Source organism: Myxine glutinosa, chromosome 9, assembly GCF_964187855.1.
Source record: "Myxine glutinosa chromosome 9, kmMyxGlut1.1, whole genome shotgun sequence".
Classification (NCBI taxonomy): Eukaryota; Metazoa; Chordata; class Myxini; order Myxiniformes; family Myxinidae; genus Myxine; species Myxine glutinosa.
This window is the reverse complement of record NC_136269.1, coordinates 108,001,407-108,024,867: the sequence shown is the minus strand read 5'-3', so window position 1 is coordinate 108,024,867 and position 23,461 is coordinate 108,001,407. Positions and strand designations below refer to the sequence as shown.

The window sequence follows — 23,461 nt, the reverse complement described above, 5'->3', positions numbered from 1 at the left end:
GCAGTTGTGGGCCTGTACTTTCGCTGCTTGCTGCCTGGATCGATACACCATATGGACCGCAATGTTTGTGGCCACCCACAATGGACCGCAGTTCTTTTGCGGCCAAGCACCACCCGTGGATGGACCTATGGGTCAACGTGGCACCTATGCCATACAGGTGAACCACTTTTAGTTGGCCCCCTGACGGCCACAATACAGAAATGGACGCGGTTGGCGCCTTTCTTTATTTTTGAAAGAAGCAAGAAGGCCAAGTGCACCACATGAAGGCAAGGCCAGCGGCAGAACATCGGCCGGCTGCGACACCACCGGTGATTTATAAACACTTTATTGGTGCACCGGATGGTGCTGATTGTACATGATGGGGTGGTGCTTTTGGTGCTTGGAAGGGGTGCTCTGCACATTATTAAAGGCCGTAAGGCCACAGAGCACTCGTGGGTTGGTGTATCGATGCTGGCATGCGTGCTCTCTCTCTATGCATAACATCTGCATGTGTTCCTCCAAAAACAGGTCCTGGATCATAGTGTAAATATCAGCGTAGTCTTGTAAATAATGCTCCCTACCGGCTGTATGTTTAGTTTGCGAATTCTTTCCGCGATTCGGTTATCCTGTGGGTGTGTTTCTGTGAGGAGAAGGGTGCAACGTCGCAGGGGGACATATTTACTCATTTGTGAATATCTGTAAAACTGTCGCACTCAGGGTAGAGTTAATAGTAGAGGGAACTACATCTGAGTGCCACACTAAAATAGGTAAAAATTTATCGGGTCGGGACGCCCCGAGGGTAGAGAAGGGTGCAATGTTGCGGATATGGGACTTGGCCTCCATATCCGCTTGTAAATATTCCCCTATTTCCCCAATACTCCCCAACTATCCCCAATCCCCCATTCCCTAGTCCCATTGCCTGTAAATAACACTCTGTAGAACCGACCTTCCCCTTTTTCCCCCATTAAATGTCGTGCCCAGGTCCACCGCATCTCACGTAGACAACTTTCGGACATCTTGCTAGTTATTCTTAGTCTATGTCAGTTAAGGACTCGTTTCCATTAATTCTGACTCTTCGTTGCACCAGAATGTGATTGTATGGCACCAGTAGTGAGTTTAGGACCTCCCCATACCTCCTCCCATCTTCCCCATGAAACAACAACTACAACAACGGCGTGCGGGGAGTGTGCGTCCTCACACCGGCTTGGTTAGCCGCCATTGCCATGTGCGCCCACGGGGTTACCACGAAGGGGCTGGCTGTCAGCTCCTCATCAAGGGCGGAGCCCGGTAACCCCCGCACCCAATAAGAAGCAACGGGCCGATTCCATCTGGGGCGGAGCTAACGAGCCGAGGGCGTGTCACTCCCCGCCGGATATACGCAGCCTACCGGACGTGACGTGAGATGCGCCTCAGCCACGAAAGAGAACCAGACGCCACCTCCGAGCGCTGTGAGACCTCCCGCATCTCTGGACCGGACCGGGTCGATTCTGTCCCTGAGCCAAGAGTGCACCTTGAGCCATCGACTACCCGCCTTCCTTGCCATCAATCCCCGTGTGAGTCAGTCTTGTCCCGTTTATCTGTCGTCTGTCGGGGCTAAGATAAGACCGTGTTTAAGTGCCCACCTTTCTATGCTGTCTCTCTTGTCTTTGTAATCTAACCTTCCGCAATATTATAACCTCCTCCGGAGGTCTTGAGAACCGTACCCCTGGTGTCATGTCATTTTAACCCAGCCGCTGTGTCCTTTCCTCAATTGATCTAGCGTAGCGCGACTTAGTCAACGTTCGAGTATAATCGGGTAACTTGTGCGAACACGGCGGCCATTCCGCTCGGCCCAGCATAACATCTTAATAAGTCGTGTCCGTAACAATATATATATATATATATATATATATATATATATATATATATATATATATATATATATATATATATATATATATATATATTACAACAGAAGTCCATATACCAGGAAGAAGAAAAAAGGTAGCCGTTCCATGCAAGAGGAGCTCACCCGAAGAATCTCACGACAAACGTAGGCAATCCAGTCCTCCTTCAGGGTGTTTCCTTTGGTGTTCTTCACAAGGTCAGTCACTGAACCGGCTCCACAAAACTCCATCACCAGCTGAATTGAGTAGATTACCAAAAGTTAACTTGCTCTGACACCCACACAAACAAAGCAGAGTGAGAGTATGACTGATAACTGATAAGGCAATGGATGTTTTGGTTTTTTGCAATTATAGGTGTGACAGGCATGAAAGTGCTTTGGTTTGAAGTGAAAGTAAAGGAAAATATGATAAAATGGGCCCAGCCCGGTCTCGGATGGACATTAAAACCGGGCGTCCCATCTGCCCCTATTGTCACGGTAATCACACAACTTATAACACACAAATATAAACTCTGCAATTTTAACAAGCTTTATATTCATGTCTATCAACTGGTTGCATACTCCAAAGTATATTTTTCATATGTTTTATGATGTGTACATTGGGCTTTGTAATTTGTAAATATTGTAATTTGTAATATTTGTTTATGGTACATATTTCTAATTACAAATATCTTGTTTAACTTGCTCACAAAATTACGCCAAGAGGAACGCACACTCAGCCCAGCTGTCTATCTTGGCTTCTAATCTCGGCCTAGCTATAAACGGTCATCCCGGTGTTTCGCAGTTTGGGCAAGGCAAACATGTCTCGGATGGACGTTAAAACCGGGCGTCCCATCTGCTCCTATTAGTTGGTGGACATCAAACATCCCATGATGTTTTTTGCGAAAAGTACGTGAGCTAATGCCGGCACCCTGAACAAATTCCAAATTGTTTCCCTCAATGACCGTTTTCCATATTTCCCCCAAATTATTTCTTTATTTTCCTTATTGAAGGCAAAGGCAAACCACTCAGCATAACCCATGCTAGTAAACTACTTTGGCAGATCAACGCTCTGCCGAGAGTATGGTACATCGCATCTCATGTTCGTATTAATAAATGATGATGGTGTATAACAACGAGGTATCATTTCTATAATTGGTGGCGATGGTGATAAAAGGCCTTTCACTCGACTCACGTCATCACCTGTGGTGACAATGTGCCAAACCTGCTAATTGTGATCACATATTACATTTGCCTTGGAGAAGAGGCATAAACACCTAAAACGTCAGCAAAAAATTTTTGGCCTCGTCTTTTGCAAAGTAATACTGTATTGCTATGGAAGAAGAACCGAAAAGTCCTAACCCTGCATGGTCACTCAGGTATGATTATTATTTAGAGATGGTAGAACACCAAAGACCCACACTTAGACACCCTTTAGGAAATATGCTCCTGCGGTATCATGCTTTCATTATCTTCGCACAAATAATGCCAGGGCAACATATCAAGAACCCTGCAATGAGCAAACAAAGGGGCGAGAGTTTGAAAGGCTGGTGTCATGTTGAACAACTCTCAAAGCACAGTTCTCCATAAAATCGTTTCCTGTTTGTTGCCCCCCTGCACCATTGTCAGTGGAATCTTTTTTAAAGAAGGTGGAAGTCAGCGGTTTACTTCAACTGACTGAGCACACTGCAATATGTTTTAGCCAATATGAAAATAGATCATCATATCGGTTAGCGTTAGGGGCCACTTGGATAGGTGGTTTGCCCAAGAAAGAACATGGCTAATGGTGATGCCCCCAAGTTTGAGCGACTGAACTTCTTGAAGGGGTTATTGTCCCCCGTCGCACCGCGGAGTGAAAGGGGGACTATGGTTTTCCCCTCCGTCCGTGTGTGCGTCCGTCCATCCGTCGGTCCATCCGTGCGTGCGTGCGTAAGCGAAGGACCGAATTCTAATTTGGTGTGTGGGTGCAACTAGGCATATGGAAGAACCCTATTGAAAATGAGGTCGCCACGTCAAAATCCAAGATGGCTGTCACCATATCTAAACCTTGTGAGCGTGATATCTTGAAAAGTAAATGTCTGAACCTTGTCAGCGAAATATCTTGAAAAAGAAACGAACTGCCAACTTCTAATCTGGTGTGTGGGTGTATCTACGCATAAGGAAGAACGCTATTGAAAATTGGGTCGCCATGTCAAAATCCAAGATGGCCGCCACCATATATACACTACTCACAATAAGTTAGGGATATTGTGGGAGTGAGTTTATTTTTTTTATAGGGGCTAGGGTTAGGGTATTGAAATCAAGAATGCTGTGTTTTTTCACACTCATTAATAACCATACAATTAGGACCAACAACTTTTTCAACATAATTAATACACAAAATCAACCACACCGAAGAACCTGCCAATATCCCTAACTTATTGTGAGTAGTGTATGTCTGAACCTTGTGAGCAAAATTTCTTGAAATATAAACGAACTACTAACTTCTAATCTGGTGTGTGGGTGTATCTACGCATAAGGAAGAACGCTATTGAAAATTGGGTTGCCACGTCAAAATCCAAGATGGCCGCCTTGCGTCTTCCACTTTGTCAACTCACATCACTTCACCGACGGGGGACCGAGGCGTAATGCTTGTTAAGAATTCAGATAGGAGGGTCCGCCAGATGGTCCTTTCAAAGACCAAAGTGAGAATGTGAGATTTGTCAAGGTTGAAAGACATAGTCCATGTGTTGGCCAAGCTTCTGATTCTATAAAGGTCTACACAGAGGGAAGAGGATGCATAACTGCCTGTCTGAAGGATGAGGGATGCTACAGCAGATGGTAGAGTCATCCACAAAGAGATAAAGAGGATTTTCCAGAGAGTCAGAGAGATCATTGATGAAGATCAGGAATAGGACTGGGCCTAGAACACTGAATCGGGGCACAGCAGCCTTGACAGGGAGAGGAGGAAAAATGGTTCTGTTGAGAGCTACACATTGGCTACGAGGGTAGAGGAAGTGGATAAGCCATGTGTGGAGTTGGCCTTGGGTGCAGAGAGTTTGGAAAGTAAGGCAGGATGTCAGACTGCATCAAAAGCTCGAGATACATCCAGAGAGACGATCTTATCTCATGTCTTCTATCCATTGTTGATATAGTCGAATCATCATCTCTAAGGTAGAGTGACCTGGTCGAAATCGGAATTGGTGACCTGAAATGAGGCCGTTTGAGAAAAGGAAGGATTTCACATCAACTGCGATGAATGATTCCATGACCTTGCTGATGATTGGAAGTGAGCTGATAGGTCAGTAGTTAAGAAGATCTGTTTTTGCACCTTTTTGTGTTGGTGCAGTGATGTTGGTAAATTTCCAACCAGATGGAAGATTACGTATGGAACATGACAGGGTAAAAAGGGCAGAGAGAGAAAGGATATGAAAGAGCAGCAGAGCAGGTTTTTAGGACATGTGAGCTGATGCCATCCAGTCCAGATGCAGAGTCAGAGGTGAGGGTTGCCAGAAACTTCCCCACCTTCTCAGGTGCAAAAGAAACAGAGTCCAGCAGCAGTTGGGTGTGACTGGGTAGGGTGGGTACAGAGATTGAGGGGTTAGGGACACAAGATAGGAAGCAAACACAGAATTGAGGTATTCCGCCTTTTCACGAGTGGAGTCGGCTGTGGTACCATTTAAAGTGAGGGAAGGATGGAAGGGAGCATGCACCATAGACAGACTAAACAAGGTGCCACCAGGTTTTAGAGGAGGGAGACAAGTTTGAAAGTTCAATCTTGAGGTTGGATGTATGCTGTTGTCTGACTCTCCTGAGAATAGACACACACTTGTGGTGGACTTTTTGGTATGCACTGAAATTGCCTTCGGTTGGGTTTGCCCCCAGGAAGAGAAGACACGTTGTTTCAGAGTAACGGCTTCACCACGGGATTCAGTCTACCATGGCGGGAAGAGGTGTAAGATAACTGAAGACGAGATGGGATGGATCTGTGCATGAGAGAGAGAGGGCAGGTCTCTGTGGAGGATTTCCCATGCTGAGTTAATATCAGGGGCAGTAGATATGGGAGACCAGTCTTGAAGTGAGATGGCTGCTTGCAGTCCCTGCCAGTCTGAGTGAACTGCCAGACTCGACAGCGTTGAGGCAGCTCTCTGAGAATAGCCAGAGAGATGATGACTCCCACAAGTATATGCTCAGATGAACGAATTAGAACAGAGGAAGAGCAAGAAATAATTGCAGGGAGACCTGTCATCACCAAGTGCAGAAGACAGGATTTGCCATTGGGGGAAATCCGAGTTGGAAAGTTTACAGATCGAGTCAGTACCATGGAGTCTCAGATGTCCTTTTGCTGAAGTGCCATGGCTGGTGAAAGAGGTACCAACACCCAGCCAATTTGTATGGTGACAATTGAAATCACCACATACGAGGAAGCAAGAGTTGGGATGAGTGGTTAAAAGTTGGTCCATGTTGTCCAAGAGAGATATAGTTAGAACATGGAACAACACACTGTCAAACTAGAACGGCACTCAGTAGGGAGCATACCTCCGCCAGGTTAACAGTTCACGTTTTGTATCCGAGAGTTGACCAGAAAATCACAACACAGAATCACATTTAATCAAAATCATCCGTCCACAACTTTTTGAGATATCCTACTTTGTATCATTTTTTGGCCCAATCTCCCAATGGGGAAGAATCACTTAAAAAATTATAGTAGCCGGATCCGGTTCCAGATCTTCACCAAAATCTAATCATTTCGTCCTTGTCACATATGCTACATCACTGCCAAATTTCGGTGGCGGAGGTAAAAAATCATTCATTACTACCATTCACTCTGAGCTCATTCATTACCCTGGCGGCAGAGTTGCAATTTGCATCAATAACTCAATTTATCACTGCCCTTGCACTGGTCTTACACCTCCCAACCCCCATAAGTACCTCTCGCTGCGACTTCCTCTCCTCCAACCTCTTGTTACCTCCGCCACCAAAGGTGGATGGAGGTTATGTTTTCGCCCCTGTCTGTTTGTCTGTTTTTTTGTGAACAAAATATCTCAAAAAGTTGTGGACGGATTCGAACGAAATTTGGCAGTGATGTAGCGTATGTCAAAAGACAATCAATCTGACAATCTAAAATTATTAGATTTTGGTGGTAATCACCAAATGGCCAACCAGGCGGAGGTATGCTCGCTACTGAGTGACGTTCTAGTTTTATTATTCATTTGTGGTTGTTTTCAGAAGAAAGAAGGAAGCAAGGGAATATTTATTTATGTAGGGGTGAAAATGAAGGAGGCTGACAAAAGTGGGGCGAAGAAAAATAAGGTTGAGCAAGTAATGAATGAGGAAGCAGGCCTGTCGAACACGTGGCGAAGAAAGAATAAAACAGTTCATCAAAACATGTGCTGAGACCGTTTGTTGTTGTACAAGGTAGGAGTTGGGTAGTGAGAATTGGGATTGTGAGAAACAGTGGGAGGACATCACAGTGAATGAGTGTGCGAGTCGGGAGGAAAATGGGTAATCCCAACAAAAAAGACACGGGAATGAGCATGTGATACGAACAATCGATACAAACAAAAGTGGATAACAATAAACGGCAACTGAGACAAACCTGGCACGGTATAATTAACTTTGGGAGCACGTCACTTTGAGAATAATAGTTAATACAAAGATTGACAAGCGTTACGCCTAGGTCCCCCGTCGGGGAAGTGATGTGAGTTGACAAAGTGGAACACGCAGAAAACATGCTATGATATGATATTTCGCTCACAAGGGTCAGACAAACATGGAGGCGGCCATCTTGGATTTTGACGTGGCGACCCAATTTTCAATAGCGTTCTTCCTTATGCCTAGATACACCCACACACCAGAAGGTACTTCGCTTATTTTTCAAGATATCTCGCTCACAAGGTTCAGACATATATATATGGTGGCGGCCGTCCTGGATTTTGATGTGGTGACCCACTTTACAATGGCGGTGTTCCTTATGCCGAGATACACCCACACACCAAATTAGAAGTTGGTACTTCGCTTATCTTTCAAGATATTCTTCTCACAAGATTCAGACATACATGGCGGCGGCCATCTTGGATTTTGACGTGGCGACCCAATTTTAAACAGCGTTCTTCCGTGTGCCTAGATACACCTACACACCAGATTAGAAGTTGGTACTTTGCTTATTTTTCGAGATATTTCACTCACAAGGTTCAGACATATATATGGTGGCGGCCATCTTGGATTTTGACGTGGCAACCCAATTTTCAATAGCGTTCTTCCTTATGGCGAGATACACCCACACACCAAATTAGAAGTTGGTACTTCGCTTATCTTTCAAGATATTCTTCTCACAAGATTCAGACATACATGGCGGCGGCCATCTTGGATTTTGACGTGGCGACCCAATTTTAAACAGCGTTCTTCCGTGTGCCTAGATACACCCACACACCAGATTAGAAGTTGGTACTTCGCTTATTTTTCGAGATATTTCGCTCACAAGGTTCAGACATATATATGGTGGCGGCCATCTTGGATTTTGACGTGGCAACCCAATTTTCAATAGCGTTCTTCCTTATGGCGAGATACACCCACACACCAAATTAGAAGTTGGTACTTCGCTTATTTTTCAAGATATTCATCTCACAAGTGTCGGACATACATCGTGGCGGCCATCTGGGATTTTGACGTGGCGACCCAATTTTAAACAGCGTTCTTCATTGTGCCTAGATACACCCACACACCAGATTAGAAGATGGTACTTCGCTTATCTCTCAAGATATTCTTCTCACAAGATTCAGACATACATGGCGGCGGTCATCTTGGATTTTGACGTGGCGACCCAATTTTCAATAGCGTTCTTCGTTATGCCTAGATACACCCACACACCAGATTAGAAGATGGTACTTCACTTATCTCTCAAGATATTCTTCTCACAAGATTCAGACATACATGGCGGCAGTCATCTTGGATTTTGACGTGGCGACCCAATTTTCAATAGCGTTCTTCCTTATGCCGAGATACACCCACACACCAGATTAGAAGTTGGTACTTCGCTTATTTTTCAAGATATTTCGCTCACAAGGTTCAGACATATATATGGTGGCGGCCATCTTGGTTTTTGACGTGGCGACCCATTTTTCAATAGCGTTCGTCCTTATGCCGAGATACACCCACACACCAGATTAGAAGTTGGTACTTCGCTTATTTTTCAATATATTCATCTCACAAGGTTCAGACGTACATGGCGGCGGCCATCTTGGATTTTGACGTGGCGACCCAATTTTCAATAGCGTTCCTCCTTATGCCTAGATACACCCACACACCAGATTAGAAGTTGGTACTTCGCTTATTTTTCAAGATATTTCGCTCACAGGGTTCAGACATATATATGGTGGCGGCCATCTTGGATTTTGACGTGGCGACCCAATTTTCAATAGCGTTCCTCCTTATGCCTAGATACACCCACACACCAGATTAGAAGTTGGTACTTCGCTTATTTTTCATGATATTCATCTCACAAGGTTCGGACATACATCGCGGCGGCCATCTTGGATTTTGACGTGGCGACCCAATAGATACACCCACACACCAGATTAGACGTTGGTACTTCGCTTAGTGTTCGAGATATTTCGCTCAAGTTTCAGACATATCTATGGTGGCGGCCATCTTGGATTTTGACGTGGCGACCCATTTTTCAATAGCGTTCTTCCTTATGGCGAGATACACCGACACACCAAATTAGAAGTTGGTACTTCGCTTATTTTTCAAGATATGCATCTCACAAGGTTCGGACATCCATGGCGGCGGCCATCTTGGATTTTGCCATGGCGACCCAATTTTCAATAGCGTTCCCCCTTATGCCTAGATACACCCACACACCAGATTAGAAGTTGGTACTTCGCTTATTTTTCAAGATATTTCGCTCACAGGGTTCAGACATATATATGGTGGCGGCCATCTTGGATTTTGACGTGGCGACCCAATTTTCAATAGCGTTCCTCCTTATGCCTAGATACACCCACACACCAGATTAGAAGTTGGTACTTTGCTTATTTTTCATGATATTCATCTCACAAGGTTCGGACATTCATCGCGGCGGCCATCTTGGATTTTGACGTGGCGACCCAATAGATACACCCACACACCAGATTAGACGTTGGTACTTCGCTTAGTGTTCGAGATATTTCGCTCAAGTTTCAGACATATATATGGTGGCGGCCGCCGTCTTGGATTTTGACGTGGCGACCCAATTTTCAATAGCGTTCGTCCTTATGCCGAGATACACCCACACACCAGATTAGAAGTTGGTACTTCGCTTATTTTTCAATATATTCATCTCACAAGGTTCAGACGTACATGGCGGCGGCCATCTTGGATTTTGACGTGGCGACCCAATTTTCAATAGCGCTCCTCCTTATGCCTAGATACACCCACACACCAGATTAGAAGTTGGTACTTCGCTTATTTTTCAAGATATTTCGCTCACAGGGTTCAGACATATATATGGTGGCGGCCATCTTGGATTTTGACGTGGCGACCCAATTTTCAATAGCGTTCCTCCTTATGCCTAGATACACCCACACACCAGATTAGAAGTTGGTACTTCGCTTATTTTTCATGATATTCATCTCACAAGGTTCGGACATACATCGCGGCGGCCATCTTGGATTTTGACGTGGCGACCCAATAGATACACCCACACACCAGATTGGTACTTCGTTGGTACTTCGCTTAGTGTTCGAGATATTTCGCTCAAGTTTCAGACATATATATGGTGGCGGCCATCTTGGATTTTGACGTGGCGACCCAATTTTCAATAGCGTTCGTCCTTATGCCGAGATACACCCACACACCAGATTAGAAGTTGGTACTTCGCTTATTTTTCAATATATTCATCTCACAAGGTTCAGACGTACATGGCGGCGGCCATCTTGGATTTTGACGTGGCGACCCAATTTTCAATAGCGTTCTTCCTTATGCCTAGATACACCCACACACCAGATTAGAAGTTGGTACTTCGCTTATTTTTCAAGATATGCAGGTTACAAGGTTCAGACATACATGGCATCAGACATACATGGCGGCGGCCATCTTGGATTTTGACGTGGGTTGCACCCACACACCAAATTCGAATGCGGTCCTTCACTTACGCACGCACGACCGCACACACGCACGCACGCCCGCCCGCATACACGGACGGACGGACGGACACACGGACGAAGGGGAAAGCCATAGTCCCCCTTTCGCTCCGCTGAGCGACGGGGGACAAAAAGGCAACAAGGAAGGCAGGTTTAAGAGCGAGATAGTCAAGATATAAAGTTTCCCTCAACCAATGTAATTTATCCCTCAAAATCTGGTTCAAGGCCTGTTGCACAGTTGCTGCTTACAAAAGTAGGCCTCCTCCATACACGAGGGACAAATTTTATACATGTGAAAAACGGTACTAGGCCTTAAAAGTACAACATATCAAACATGCAGTTTTGTACCCAGTGACATCAAGAAATTAGAATGGAGAATAGAATGCTTGGGAGAAGGACGATGAACTGGCCGAGTGGGATTTCCCCTGCATGAAATCTTGTGCATCTCGACATTAGATTGGAGAGAATAGTTCGTCACACGGGGTACGTAGTTGTCAATATTCTTTAGGTATTCATCATTATTGTCCCCACCACCGGAGGTGGGCAGAGGTTATGTTTTCACCCATGTTCGTTTGTCTGTCTGTTTGCCTGTGAACAGGATATCTCAAAACGTTGTTGATGGATTCGGACGAAACTTGGTGGAGAGGTTGGATGTGTGACAAGGAAGAATTCATTCGATTTTGGTGAAGATGCAGATCCGGATACTATAATTATTTTAAATTTTTTTTAATGATTCTTCACTATTGAGAGATAGGGCCAAAACGATGTATGGCATGATATTTCAAGAAGTTGTGTTTGAGTTATGACAAAACTTGTTAGATGACTTGGTTAGGCGACAAGAACAAGCCAATAACATTTTTGTTCAGGTCTGGATCCAGATCCGGCTTATCAGTGGATACAAAACATAAACTGTTCAGCCTGGCAGAGATATGTACTCCACCGAGTGCCTTTATAATTCTTATAGTATTACAAAATAAATCTTTTCCATGTTTCTAAAAAATAAAATAAAATTAGCAGTGCAGTAGCATGCAATGAGGCAAGAACACTAAATAATATCAAGGAGAGGAAAATTCAAAGGAGAGAAGAGGAGGCGAAAGAGCAAAAAGGGGTCTAACTTGGATTGTTGCAGAGTGTGCATACCCAGAGTTGGTCATCGTGACCAGGCGGACTCTTCTTGATGAAGGCTCCATAGTAGGTGGCGATGTTCCGATGGTGAGAATACTTCTTAAGCATATTGATTTCCAGTTTTATCTCCTCTTCCTCATCCTATGAGGCAGGGTGCAAGAAGTGTGAGCATGAAGTGTTGATTCAATATCACTTGTATGGGCTATCGGAGATAAACATTTTAATGGCTAAAATAAATGACACAAGCAATCATGCCCATGGAATAAAATGAAATAACCACCTGGAGAACATTCCACCTGTAAAAACGCCATTTATTTTCACTATTACATGCTCGGTAAAGACTATGTTCAAAAAGGAGATTAATTATAACAAGGACGACTATTAACATGAACATCACAATCTCATTAGGACAACAGAGTGGCTATTATAACGACAGAAGAAAAGAATTTGCATTTACAATTTGCACCCGAGCCACCAATGGCAGGCCCTTCAGTGATGGAGTCATTTACTCTCCTTTTTCCTTCCCATCTCCCCAGGAGAGATTGTGAAACGGACTCTAAGCGAAACGGCACATTTTCTGCACGCTAGACGCGTGCGCAATGACCCAGAGATTGGGTGCCCAAATAGCACGAGGCAACAACAGATAATGGAAACCGGGATCCAGGAGGCTATAACGGGTAAGTTACGATGCCAAGGCCAGCGTCTGACCATAATATATCATTCACATAAGCCACATTGACCTCATTCAGGGACCACCACCCCAAAATAGTCTAATTGAAGCAAAGAGATGGCCGCACGAGAAGAAACCGTTTCTTTGCAATTTCAAACTGACCGGATGATGTGTCGTTTAAAAGCACTCGCTTAATAAACATGAATGAATGAATGAATGATCGTTTTAAGGCCATCATCGCTTAATAAACATAATATAATTTAATCAAATATCATCCTTTGCCGCCTATACAATATACATAATCTTCTTCTTCTTTTTCTTCTTCATGTGTTGGACGAAATGTTAACATAGTTTTTCTGTTGATCCTGGTGTTGGGCTAGCGGCTAGGGTGCCGGCTTAGAATCCTACGATCCTGGGTTCGAATCCCGGTCGATCGCTGAATTAACGCCAGGGGGGTTGACTCAGCCTGTCATCCTTCTGAGGTCGGCTAATTGAGTACCAGTTCACTGGTAATTCCCTGTTTGTCGTTAAAGGCGACAAAAAGGGTTGGCGTCAGGAAGGGCATCCGGCCGTAAAACATTGCTTCAAAAAGGGGACCAAAAAAAACAACAACAACAACCACGGTTCCCGAAAAAGGCCAACCCCCGCTTTGCGGGGAAAAATGGCCTCTAAAGGTGGTTATTATATTTTATATATCACTAACATTTTGTGCCTGCCATTTTGTTTCAGCTGCAAAAAGTATGATGCATAGAAGATAGCAGACAAGAGAATTACAATTTAAAAGCTTTCATGTCTTCGGGCCTAATGTCGTACCTCGAGGAGAGGCTGTGAATGACAGATGTTTCACTGCAAGATTAAAAAATCGCACCTAATTATTTCCTTCAAAGCCCTTTTACAGCTGGCTTCTTGAGTTTAAAAAAAACCCTCTTTTTTTAAATAAACCGTGTGGCAAATGTCAGTAGACTCGATGGAAAATTAGGCGCATTGGCAACTGACCCATGGGACAAAGACTATTCATGATGGCCGAAGCTTAAGGCAACAATAACCTGGACAATTTTCAATAGAAATTAAATTGGCCGCGTGGAGCATATTTCCATAAAATGAGCACACCGCGAGATGTTTCTATGGAAACGATCACTCAGCACGAGATGCTTCCATGGAAACAAGCAAGCCACATGCTGAAAGGGTGACGTAAAGTCAAGGGATTTAAACAAAAAAGGCATAAAACTCGTCAGAAAGAAAGAAAAACAGTTAGTTCCGTGGACTTTCATCCACTGGGAAGTGGAGACAGAGCAGCCATTGCACCTATACCATAGACATTGCTAAGCGCCAGGCCCGGGCAGGTTGGGGCCTGTACTCTGCACAGCTTTTGCTCCTCTGCTGACTCAGGCAGGATTGTATTGCACCACTTAATGAAGTTCAGGCCTGGTGTTTACACAGATTTTTCCCCTTCCTTGACAGGCCCAAGAACAGCGGTTTCCTGTCAAATAGTTACTAGAGCTTGCTGGCGTTCGAATGGCACTCATTTTATGGGCCAGCTGAAAGTGTACCCAAACAATAATGGCAAAAAATAATAAGATATATAAAAGAGAACTGGAAAAATTAGCAGGATTTCGCTATTGACAACATATCTGCTCAACATCCCACTGTGCACGCACCATTGGCAATCAGTGGCTTCTCCGTGAGAAATCACTCCCGAGTCCGGTGTCCGAGGTTTGTCAATTGATGAATCACCTTGACTGTGAAACACCGGGATGGCAGTTCATATCTGGGCAGAGATTCAACCCAAGGCTACACAGCTTAGAGGTGGGGTTGCGTACCTCTAGGCCATCCTGCCATCCCCAATATCCTCAACGACTGTATGAGGACTGTGATAAAAAGGAATCCTCCCATTCCTTGAACAGAGTAGTTTCATAGACTATCAATTAATGCAGTGGTTAGGTTAGCACCTGTAGTTATGTGAACTTCGTAGTGCAGTAGCTTGCAATGAAACACAAGCTCAAAATAACTATATATATATATATATATATATACACAAAGAATTAAGTTAAGCACCCCCCCGTTTTTTTACAACCTCGCACATTACAAGTTTGTTGTCGTCAAAACAGTGTAATATACCCATGATATTGCTATATTTTCTGGAGAAGTGATATTATGGTCACATAAAAACATAACAATCATGCCGTTTTCAATATTTTATTCTGAATAATTTAAGGTGAACTTTTTGGGGAATTTTAGGCATATTTTCACCTCAATTTAAGTATGGAGCTATAGGTCCATCACGGACAGTGTGGATGACGTTTATGTTTTCTAACGTACAGTCATTGTTCTGAGAAGACCTCTAGCGATCTTTGCGTCAATAACGTGTGTAGGACCCACGTGATCGGATCACTGACTCAACCCTACGTCTCATAGACCCTGTAAGCCGTCGTATGCGTTGCTGTGGCAGGTTGTTCCATTCCCGATGTAATGCACGTTCCAATTCATCCAGATTGGCTATTGGAGGGACCATCTTCGCAATTTGTCGTCCCAACATGTCCCGAACGTGCTCGAGGGGGTTCAGGTCAGGACTGTACGCAGGCCAGGGGATGGTTGTCACAGCACCTTGCTCCATCCGATCACGTGGGTCCTACACACGTTATTGACGCAAAGATCGCTAGAGGTCTTCTCAGAACAATGACTGTACGTTAGAAAACATAAACGTCATCCACACTGTCCGTGATGGACCTATAGCTCCATACTTAAATTGAGGTGAAAATATGCCTAAAATTCCCAAAAATTTTCACCTTAAATTATTCAGAATAAAATATTGACAACGGCATGATTGTTATGTTTTTATGTGACCATAATATCACTTCTCCAGAAAATATAGCAATATCATGGGTATATTACACTGTTTTGACGACAACAAACTTGTAATGTGCGAGGTTGTAAAAAAACGGGGGGGTGCTTAACTTAATTCTTTGTGTATATATATATATATATGATAATTATCTTCAAAGTCACTCAGGCTGTGGCAACCAAACGATTTTTCAACCTCATGTCATCTCTTTCAAGATAGAGTCAAGTGTCAGGGCCCACATGTGGTTCTGAAGATTCACGAGGCTCAAGCTGGCACATATTAATCCATAATGGTCACAAACTTCATACGTTGAACATTGCATGCATGTGCATTGCTGTGCAAAAGTCCAATAATTTTTTCATTTCTCTACTCTGATGCACAAGGAAACTAAAATAAAACTTAGTGTTCAATATAAATAAACTTTCATGACCAAAAAAATCTTATTCAAGCAACCAAATTTATACACAATATACCTTGAAATAAACTAATAACGCGTATGTCCACCATATTCCTTTATTCCTTCAAAATCATTGAAATTCTTGTAATGACACTTGCAAAAAAATTTCTTCCAAACTCTTGTGCAATGGTGTTCGACGCTTCTTCCAAGACCTTCCAAAGGTCATCTAAGTTCCTGGGATTCTTTTTTTTTATTTTAAATTTTTACTTTTTTTTTACTTTTCCTTTGTCCAAACAGTCCCATACAGCTTCAATAATATTGAGATCTGGGCTTTGAGGGGGGCCATTCCTCATTCCTTTGAGGGGGTATGCGCTCTAGTTGGACATTAATTGGAAGGACTCCAGCTTCCTCTCTCTTTTGCAAATAAGATATATTTATTCCAGCTGAGTGTTTTGAAGCATTAACATGCTGGAAGATTCCATGCATTGATGGACTCCAATAAGTCTTACACCACTGGGGATAGCATGGTGGATGAAAATTTGTTTGTATTTTGCTGCAGTCAATATACCATCAGTTTTCAGCGATTTCCCAAAACTGCTTCATAAGGATATTCACCTACAAACTTGAATTGAGCCTCCATGCTTAATTGGTGGCTTATAGCTCTTTAAAAGTTTCACCTTTTTGTCTTTTCAGACCGTCTTTGATTAATTCCAAATAACTGAAACTTTGACTCGCCTGTCGAAAGCACCTTATGATCATTATTCCGTAATGGCAGGCTCCATTCTCGGCCCACAACTCCATATCATAAGATAATGGAGATGATTTGTCATACCAGCTACCACCAAAGGTGGCGCTATTTCCACAACATCAATTTTGGAGTTTCGGTGACTTCCATGTTTGTTTCATTGTAATAATATTCCAATTTCTGTGTTCTTTTGCATATATTAGCTTTTTTGTATCGATGACCGAGGCTCGTGGAAGAGCTGGAGCAGAATGGAAGGGAACAAAATGGAAAAGGGGAAACACCAACAGCAGAGCAAAAGTGAGCACACATGGGGGTGAACAAGCTGCACACAAGCTGAATGAAACACAGCAAGACGATGAAGGGGAAATCGGGGATTAAACAGAAAAGGAACAAAACCAACAGATGACTAACAAACAAAAAGTCGTGAGGGGGAGGTTGGGGGGAAAATCTCAATAACCTGGAAAAGATGAGTCCTTGTTCCTTTTTCCTAACAAAGGTTTTCTTACTCAAACACATCCTTTAAGTCCTGATTTCAAAAGTCACCTTCGTCCTGCTGATGGATGAACAACACCCGAGCCTTCTGCCAGTTCTGTTGTCAATTCAACGCTTGTCTTCTTTCTAATCCTTAAGGATTCTGTGACTGAAAAGGTGATTAGGAATTTTTTCCCTCAACCAAGTGCGAAATTCATCAGAAGTGTGAGGTGTGGCTCCACCTTATTGAAACCACAGACGTTCAATATTTCCCACCATATTCCATAGGTGAGTCTTCAGCATCTGAAGATAACGATCTGATGTCACAGTTACTAATGCTTCATTGTTAAGGTCTTCATAAAAATAGGAACCGTAGATTCGTGACTCAATCCACACAAGACGGTGATTTTCGAAATGTGAAGTGATGCTTCATGTTCTTGGGCCTTTTGCAATCGTCCCTGCAAGTCGCAATACCCCCTGCCCCTGCAATCGCCAAAATCTGCAATTCTGTTCACTCATCATCCCAGTAATGCAAATATGGACTCATCAGAAAAAAATGACGTCAACGATACCAAGGTCTTCATTTTCCATTGCTTCAGAAAAGCGGTTGCAAAAATCCATACCGTCTTCTGTGATCGTTTTCATTAATAGCCTGAAAAAGCTCAATTTTGCGAGTAAAAAGGCCAATGTCCTCCTTCACCATATGTTACATGAATGTGCGACCGGTTCCTGTTTCAACTGTGAGTCGTCTTGTTGATTTGTGTGGATTTCTCCCCATGTATTGCCATACAGCTTCAATAGTCTCTGAGACAGGAACACTAACATGCCACCCTGAACAGCCCTTGTTACCTCCGCCACCAAAGGTCGACGGAGGTTATGTTTACACCCTTGTCTACCTGTCTGTGAGCAGTATATCTCAAAAAGTTATGGATGGATCGAGATGAAATTTGGTGGATAGTTTGGGAATGTGTGTTACGTGCTCCTTCCCAAACCCCCTGGTCACGGTGTACCTCCGAGCCCCGAGAGGAGTCACGGCAGAAAGATGTGTTATTCTGTGTCAAAGATCAATGGTGAAACCACACCAATTGTTACCAACAAACAAATATTTTATTAAGGTCACACAAGCATAACAACACAAAAACAATAGTAATCAATTGTACAACCAATATATATTTCCTATGATGGTACCATCAGGTTCGTACAATATAACTCACTGTGCTCCAAGTGAGCGAAAAGAAGAACATTCCCAATGTCTCTATTCCCGCATCAAGCCAAAGTCGTATTCCGGCATTAAGCCAAAGTCGTATTCCGGCATCAAGCTAAAGTCGTATTCCGGCATCAAGCCAAAGTCGATCCACTCCAGTGATCGTCCGCACAAATCCCGCTCGGATGACAGTCACAGTCACGCGGCCAAAGCTGCGCAAAAGGTGCCCTCAAGGCGACTGGGAAATCACACCCTCGGGCATGGACGTTCCACGGCTCCCACTCGGCGAACCGCAGATCTCCAACTCAAAAGCCACGTTACACACACACACACACACACACACACACACACACACACACACACACACACACACACACACACACACACACACACACACACACACACACACACACACACACACACACACACACACACACACACACACACACACACACACACACACCAGATTAACGTCTGAATGCGGTGAAAATGGTTTGAAGCGAAGTCAAAAAACTTGAGCGAAGCGCAAAGCGCGCGAGTCAAAATGGCCGACGGCCCGTTCTCGAGGCGTAACGGCACTACAATGATTCTCCTCGGAATCAACCGCAAAACCTGACACGCAGGTTGATCTGTCACAGCGATAACAACTCTGTCGCAGGAATCCCTTTCCTGGGAAACCCAAAGTTCACTCGTGACTCTCGTTCGTCAATGTTCGCTCCAGACCTCGAAGCAGCTAGGCTTCTTCTCTGCCTCACTCGCTCCGCCTTCTCTCCTCCTCTTCCTCTTTGTCCGGTTCCGGTTTCATTTAAAACATTAATTTTTTTACCTTTTGAAAATAGTAATTTCTATCTCCCTTAAACGACAACAATAATAGTACATGGAATCAAAAATGTTTACAGTGGACGAAAACCACAACAACGGAAGTGACGAACCCATAACAGTGTGGCATGGACGAATTGATTCGATTTTGGTGTAGATCCGGATCCGGACATGATAAATTTTTTTCGTGATTCTTCACCATTGGTAGATCGGGCCAAAAACAATATTTCAAAAAGTTATGGATGGATTCGGATGCAACTTGGTGGACAGGTTGGGTGTATGACAAGAACAAGCCGATTAGATTTTGGTTAAGGTGCGGATGCAGATCCAGTCTATCAGTGGAATACAAAACGTAAGTTGTTCAACCTGGTGAGAGTATGCGCTCTAGTTGGACATGAATTGGTGGATATTCAAATTTCAAAGTCCACTGTCCATATTTTACACCCAAGATAACAACAGTAGGGAACACCAGTATACCTTTACTTGAATTACAAGAACATTCTCAGACGATGATCTAATTAGCAGAGCATGCTGTACGTAAAACCTAGGATCCCAGCATCATGTGCTATTTAGCAGATGAGAAAGCCAAACAAGTTATCCCAAAACATTAGAAACAAATTTAAATATTATAGGAAATTTAAGAACAATCTATTAGAAGAACATTTGGTTCAGAGAAAGTTCTCCCTATCATGTGAGTCCAACACCCCAGGGTCACTCGCCAAGAGCTTTGCTGAACAAGCAAAAAAAACAAAAAATAAAAAATAAAGAAACAAGAGTTATTGCTCATAATCCACTTGCCTGGCAAACCAAATGTGTTCAATTATTCCCAGATGTGCTCCAAAACAGCAATAATATCATGACAACCAAGTACAGTTCTTAAAGAAGGAAAATCTCAGGGGACATAAACTGTATGTATGCCAAGTGCAGGAAGTTTCAGGCTCGATGGGAAATTGGCAACAAGTCAAGCATCCTTAGGAATAAAAAAAAAACAACACAAAACAAACAAACAATAACTATTGCATATTATTTTGAAACGTTTACAGTCACACATCCCAGCAACCTGGTTAATGATAATTTCAGTGTAACCAAATGTAATGGAGAGATGATGAAGCCAAAATGAGAAAGTCGATAGGAAGAAAATAAAGATGAAGGCCGATTAAAAATAAAGGAGGGTAGGGAAGTATAGGAATGGAAATTAAGCATCCAACAAGGTTAGGAAGAGATAAGAATGGGAGAGGGAATGGAAGGAGTGTAGAGTATATGGGAGGGGTCGGGCTTCAATGTTTTGGGCATACTTGCATACAGAATCAAATAGATGGCCCCAAGTAAAAAATATATCAAACTAAAAGTATTTTTCAATCAACTTGGTTCATTGATAAATTGCACTATTTCAAAAAGAAATACCCGGTAGTCACTTAAAAGGACCCTTAAAAGTCTTATGTGGAGGTTAATTTCGACATCAAATCAAATTACGTGTTGAGAAAGCAAATGTCAAAGTTTGGCCATACAATTTTCATTCCATTAACTTAAAAATAAAACAAACTCGCCAAAATGGCCCCGGAAATGTACTATCCTCTGAACGTGATCACAGTTGGAAAGATTGGCAATTTCCGGAGGTTGACGTAGTAACCTACTGAACATTGTTCTCAGGCTGCCATTTATACATATCACCCCTGTTTGTCTGTCTGTCTGTGAGCAGGATATCTCAAAGTTATGGTCGGATTCAGACAAAACTTGGCGGACAGGTTGGGTGTGTAACAAGGACAAAATTATTAGATTTTGGTGAAGATCCGGATGGTTCTTGCCCATTCCCTGTAGTCTGCATCTACGTATAAAGATTGCAGAATTTGAGATTATATGAAGGATGCTTTCCCTCTTACATGCTAAATGTCCAGAAAACTTGGTTTTTCCTTTGATCTTTCTTTGCTTATGAATGGTAAGCTGTTACTCAACACCCAGGGGTCCAGGCTGATTCATTAAAAGCTCGGACTACAGAGGTGCCGTTGTACTTGGGATGTCACAACATGGTGGTAGCGCAATGCCGGATTCAGAAATTTACTTTCGGAAAACTTTAAAAACGCCATCATTTTCCTTTGGAAAAGGACGGGTTTCATCAAAACCGGGTAGCAGATGGAAATCTCAATTTCGGGTGATTCAGAATTCAGAAATGGTACCCAATTCATTAACAAACAAAAAGACTCTCGGAAAGGGGGGCAGGTGGTGAGGGAAGCTGCATGAGCTCTTTGAGCCAAATTGAACAACGAGTTCTATTAGCAGCACCTGCAATTCCAATGTGTTGTCAGTAAAGGAGCTAATTTATCATTTTAGAGATTAATAGATTCCCTTGATCCTCCATTGCGATGATTTTACAGATAGATCTTCCACTATACCTGACAAATAATCTTGCTACTTCAGAAGTTGTTCATTTTAAAGCAGACAAATACAACCTCCAAAATTAAAAGCACGAAACCGCATTACAATATGCAATATTTGCATTACAATTACAAAACAAAAGCATTTGCATTACAAAAGCATCATTACAATATGCAGCTGCATTTCATTGCTGGTGAAGGAAATTTATCTGCATAAGACAATGACACTCAAATAGGAATTCCTCTTTCAGAAGTTAACTAAACCTAGTCATAAACATTGTTGTCGCTCGTAAAGCCCACCAGAGGGCCTCACGTGGCTATTTGATGAGATCCCAGAGAAACATTCTGAGATAAGTCATCCTCTTTCCTTAGACATGTAGTACACCGAGCCTAAGGGCACCGCATGAAGGGCAGTGAGTACAGATGAGTGTAGAAATACATGGGCACACAGCCAAGAGCATACATCAAAATGAGTCATTTTAGAAACTTCCAGTTAATTTCCCACCGCTGATGAAAATACACGCACCCTTTCACTAGTACAACATTTAAACATTTAAAAGCATTGTCGTGCATTTCCAAAACCTGCTTTCAATTGCAATACATTGTAGTTTTTAATGACTGCAATGTGTGAGGCACCCTTGGCGTTAACACACGGGTTATCATATTTGAATCAAACTCAACTAGAGCAATGCGACTGTGTCGCCAATCTGCCTCTGCATTGTACCACACCGGGTAGATGCCATCATCCACTGTCCTATAAATAAACAAGTTTGATTTAAATCCCTTCAGCTGTTTTCAAGTATCACATTTTCACCAGCCATGACAGGTTTCACATCGATCGGTGAAGCGGTTTCAGAGAAGGGATTTCTTTTAAAATATCGGCTTTCAAGCTCCCGAGGTTTTTGGCTGGTATACCACCTCACCTATGATGTCATCATGATCATGCTTTTGTTCCCCATTGGGAGTACTTGACAATGTGCCAAGTTTCAAATTTTTCCATTCAGCGGTTTCCAAGAAATATATTTTTAATTATTTGCAGTTAATTCAAGCTGACTACAATACCACATGACCTATGGCATCACAATTATCATAAAAACATTCTGCATGGGTGTCACTCCTACCCTGAAAGTTTTGTCTCAATCGGACATGTGGTTGCTGAGAAAAACAAGGTTTAGCCTGTATGGACAGACGGACAACACGGAAACATAATGCCTCCGGCCACCTTCGGGGGCGGAGGCATAAAAATGTCGAACCTGTCTCTTTTAGTCCACTGCAAGAGGAAGGCCTCCCTCAATTTGTGTTGAGCGGTCTTTCGGCATGCTCGCTATGCTTTCCAAGTACAGTTTGGCAAGAGCGAGTTGTCATGGCAATCGAACGGACACCATCCAGTGGAGAACAAAACAAGTCTTTAACACGTCAAGCAACCGGCCACACTGCACCAACAACCATGACCTCTCTCCTGGACCAATCATAAAGCAAAGCCAGCCACAGACTGGGCATCCTGTGTAGCTCCAAGTCTTTTCTAGCCACCCAATGGTCTGGTGCCCCAATATCACATCCGTTTCTCCTAAATTCCAACCAATCTGAAGCTCTCAACATTATTGAACACTTCCGCGATGAAGCTGAAGCACAAGGTCGATTGCTCTCATAGCGCAGACATGTCGGTGTCCTCTCTGTGGTTTCTTTTGACCGATTCTCCTCTCATATAGCTCCCTCTCCTCTCTGCCCTCTGAAGCCCCCCCCCCCCCCACCCCCCAAAGCATATCTGGGATGTACACATTCTTCCAGTAACCTCCTCCTGATTAAACTCCTAATATCCAAGCTGACTGCACACTTCTACTCTTTTGTTCCCCACTTCTTCCATCTGTGGAA

The 23,461-nt window shown here is 43.3% G+C and overlaps 1 protein-coding gene across 1 annotated transcript in view; it reads right to left on the bottom strand.

Annotated features, from left to right (window-relative positions):
* Nucleotides 1-23,461, bottom strand: part of LOC137418836 (TRAF2 and NCK-interacting protein kinase) — a 211,078-nt gene that overhangs the window by 80,827 nt on the left and 106,790 nt on the right. Inside the window, exons 4-5 of the mRNA XM_078784643.1 lie at nucleotides 12,085-12,210; nucleotides 1,991-2,101 (exon numbers count right to left, since the gene is read on the bottom strand). Of these exons, the coding sequence (XP_078640769.1) occupies nucleotides 1,991-2,101; nucleotides 12,085-12,210 (237 nt within the window). The remainder of the gene's footprint in view (nucleotides 1-1,990; nucleotides 2,102-12,084; nucleotides 12,211-23,461) is intronic.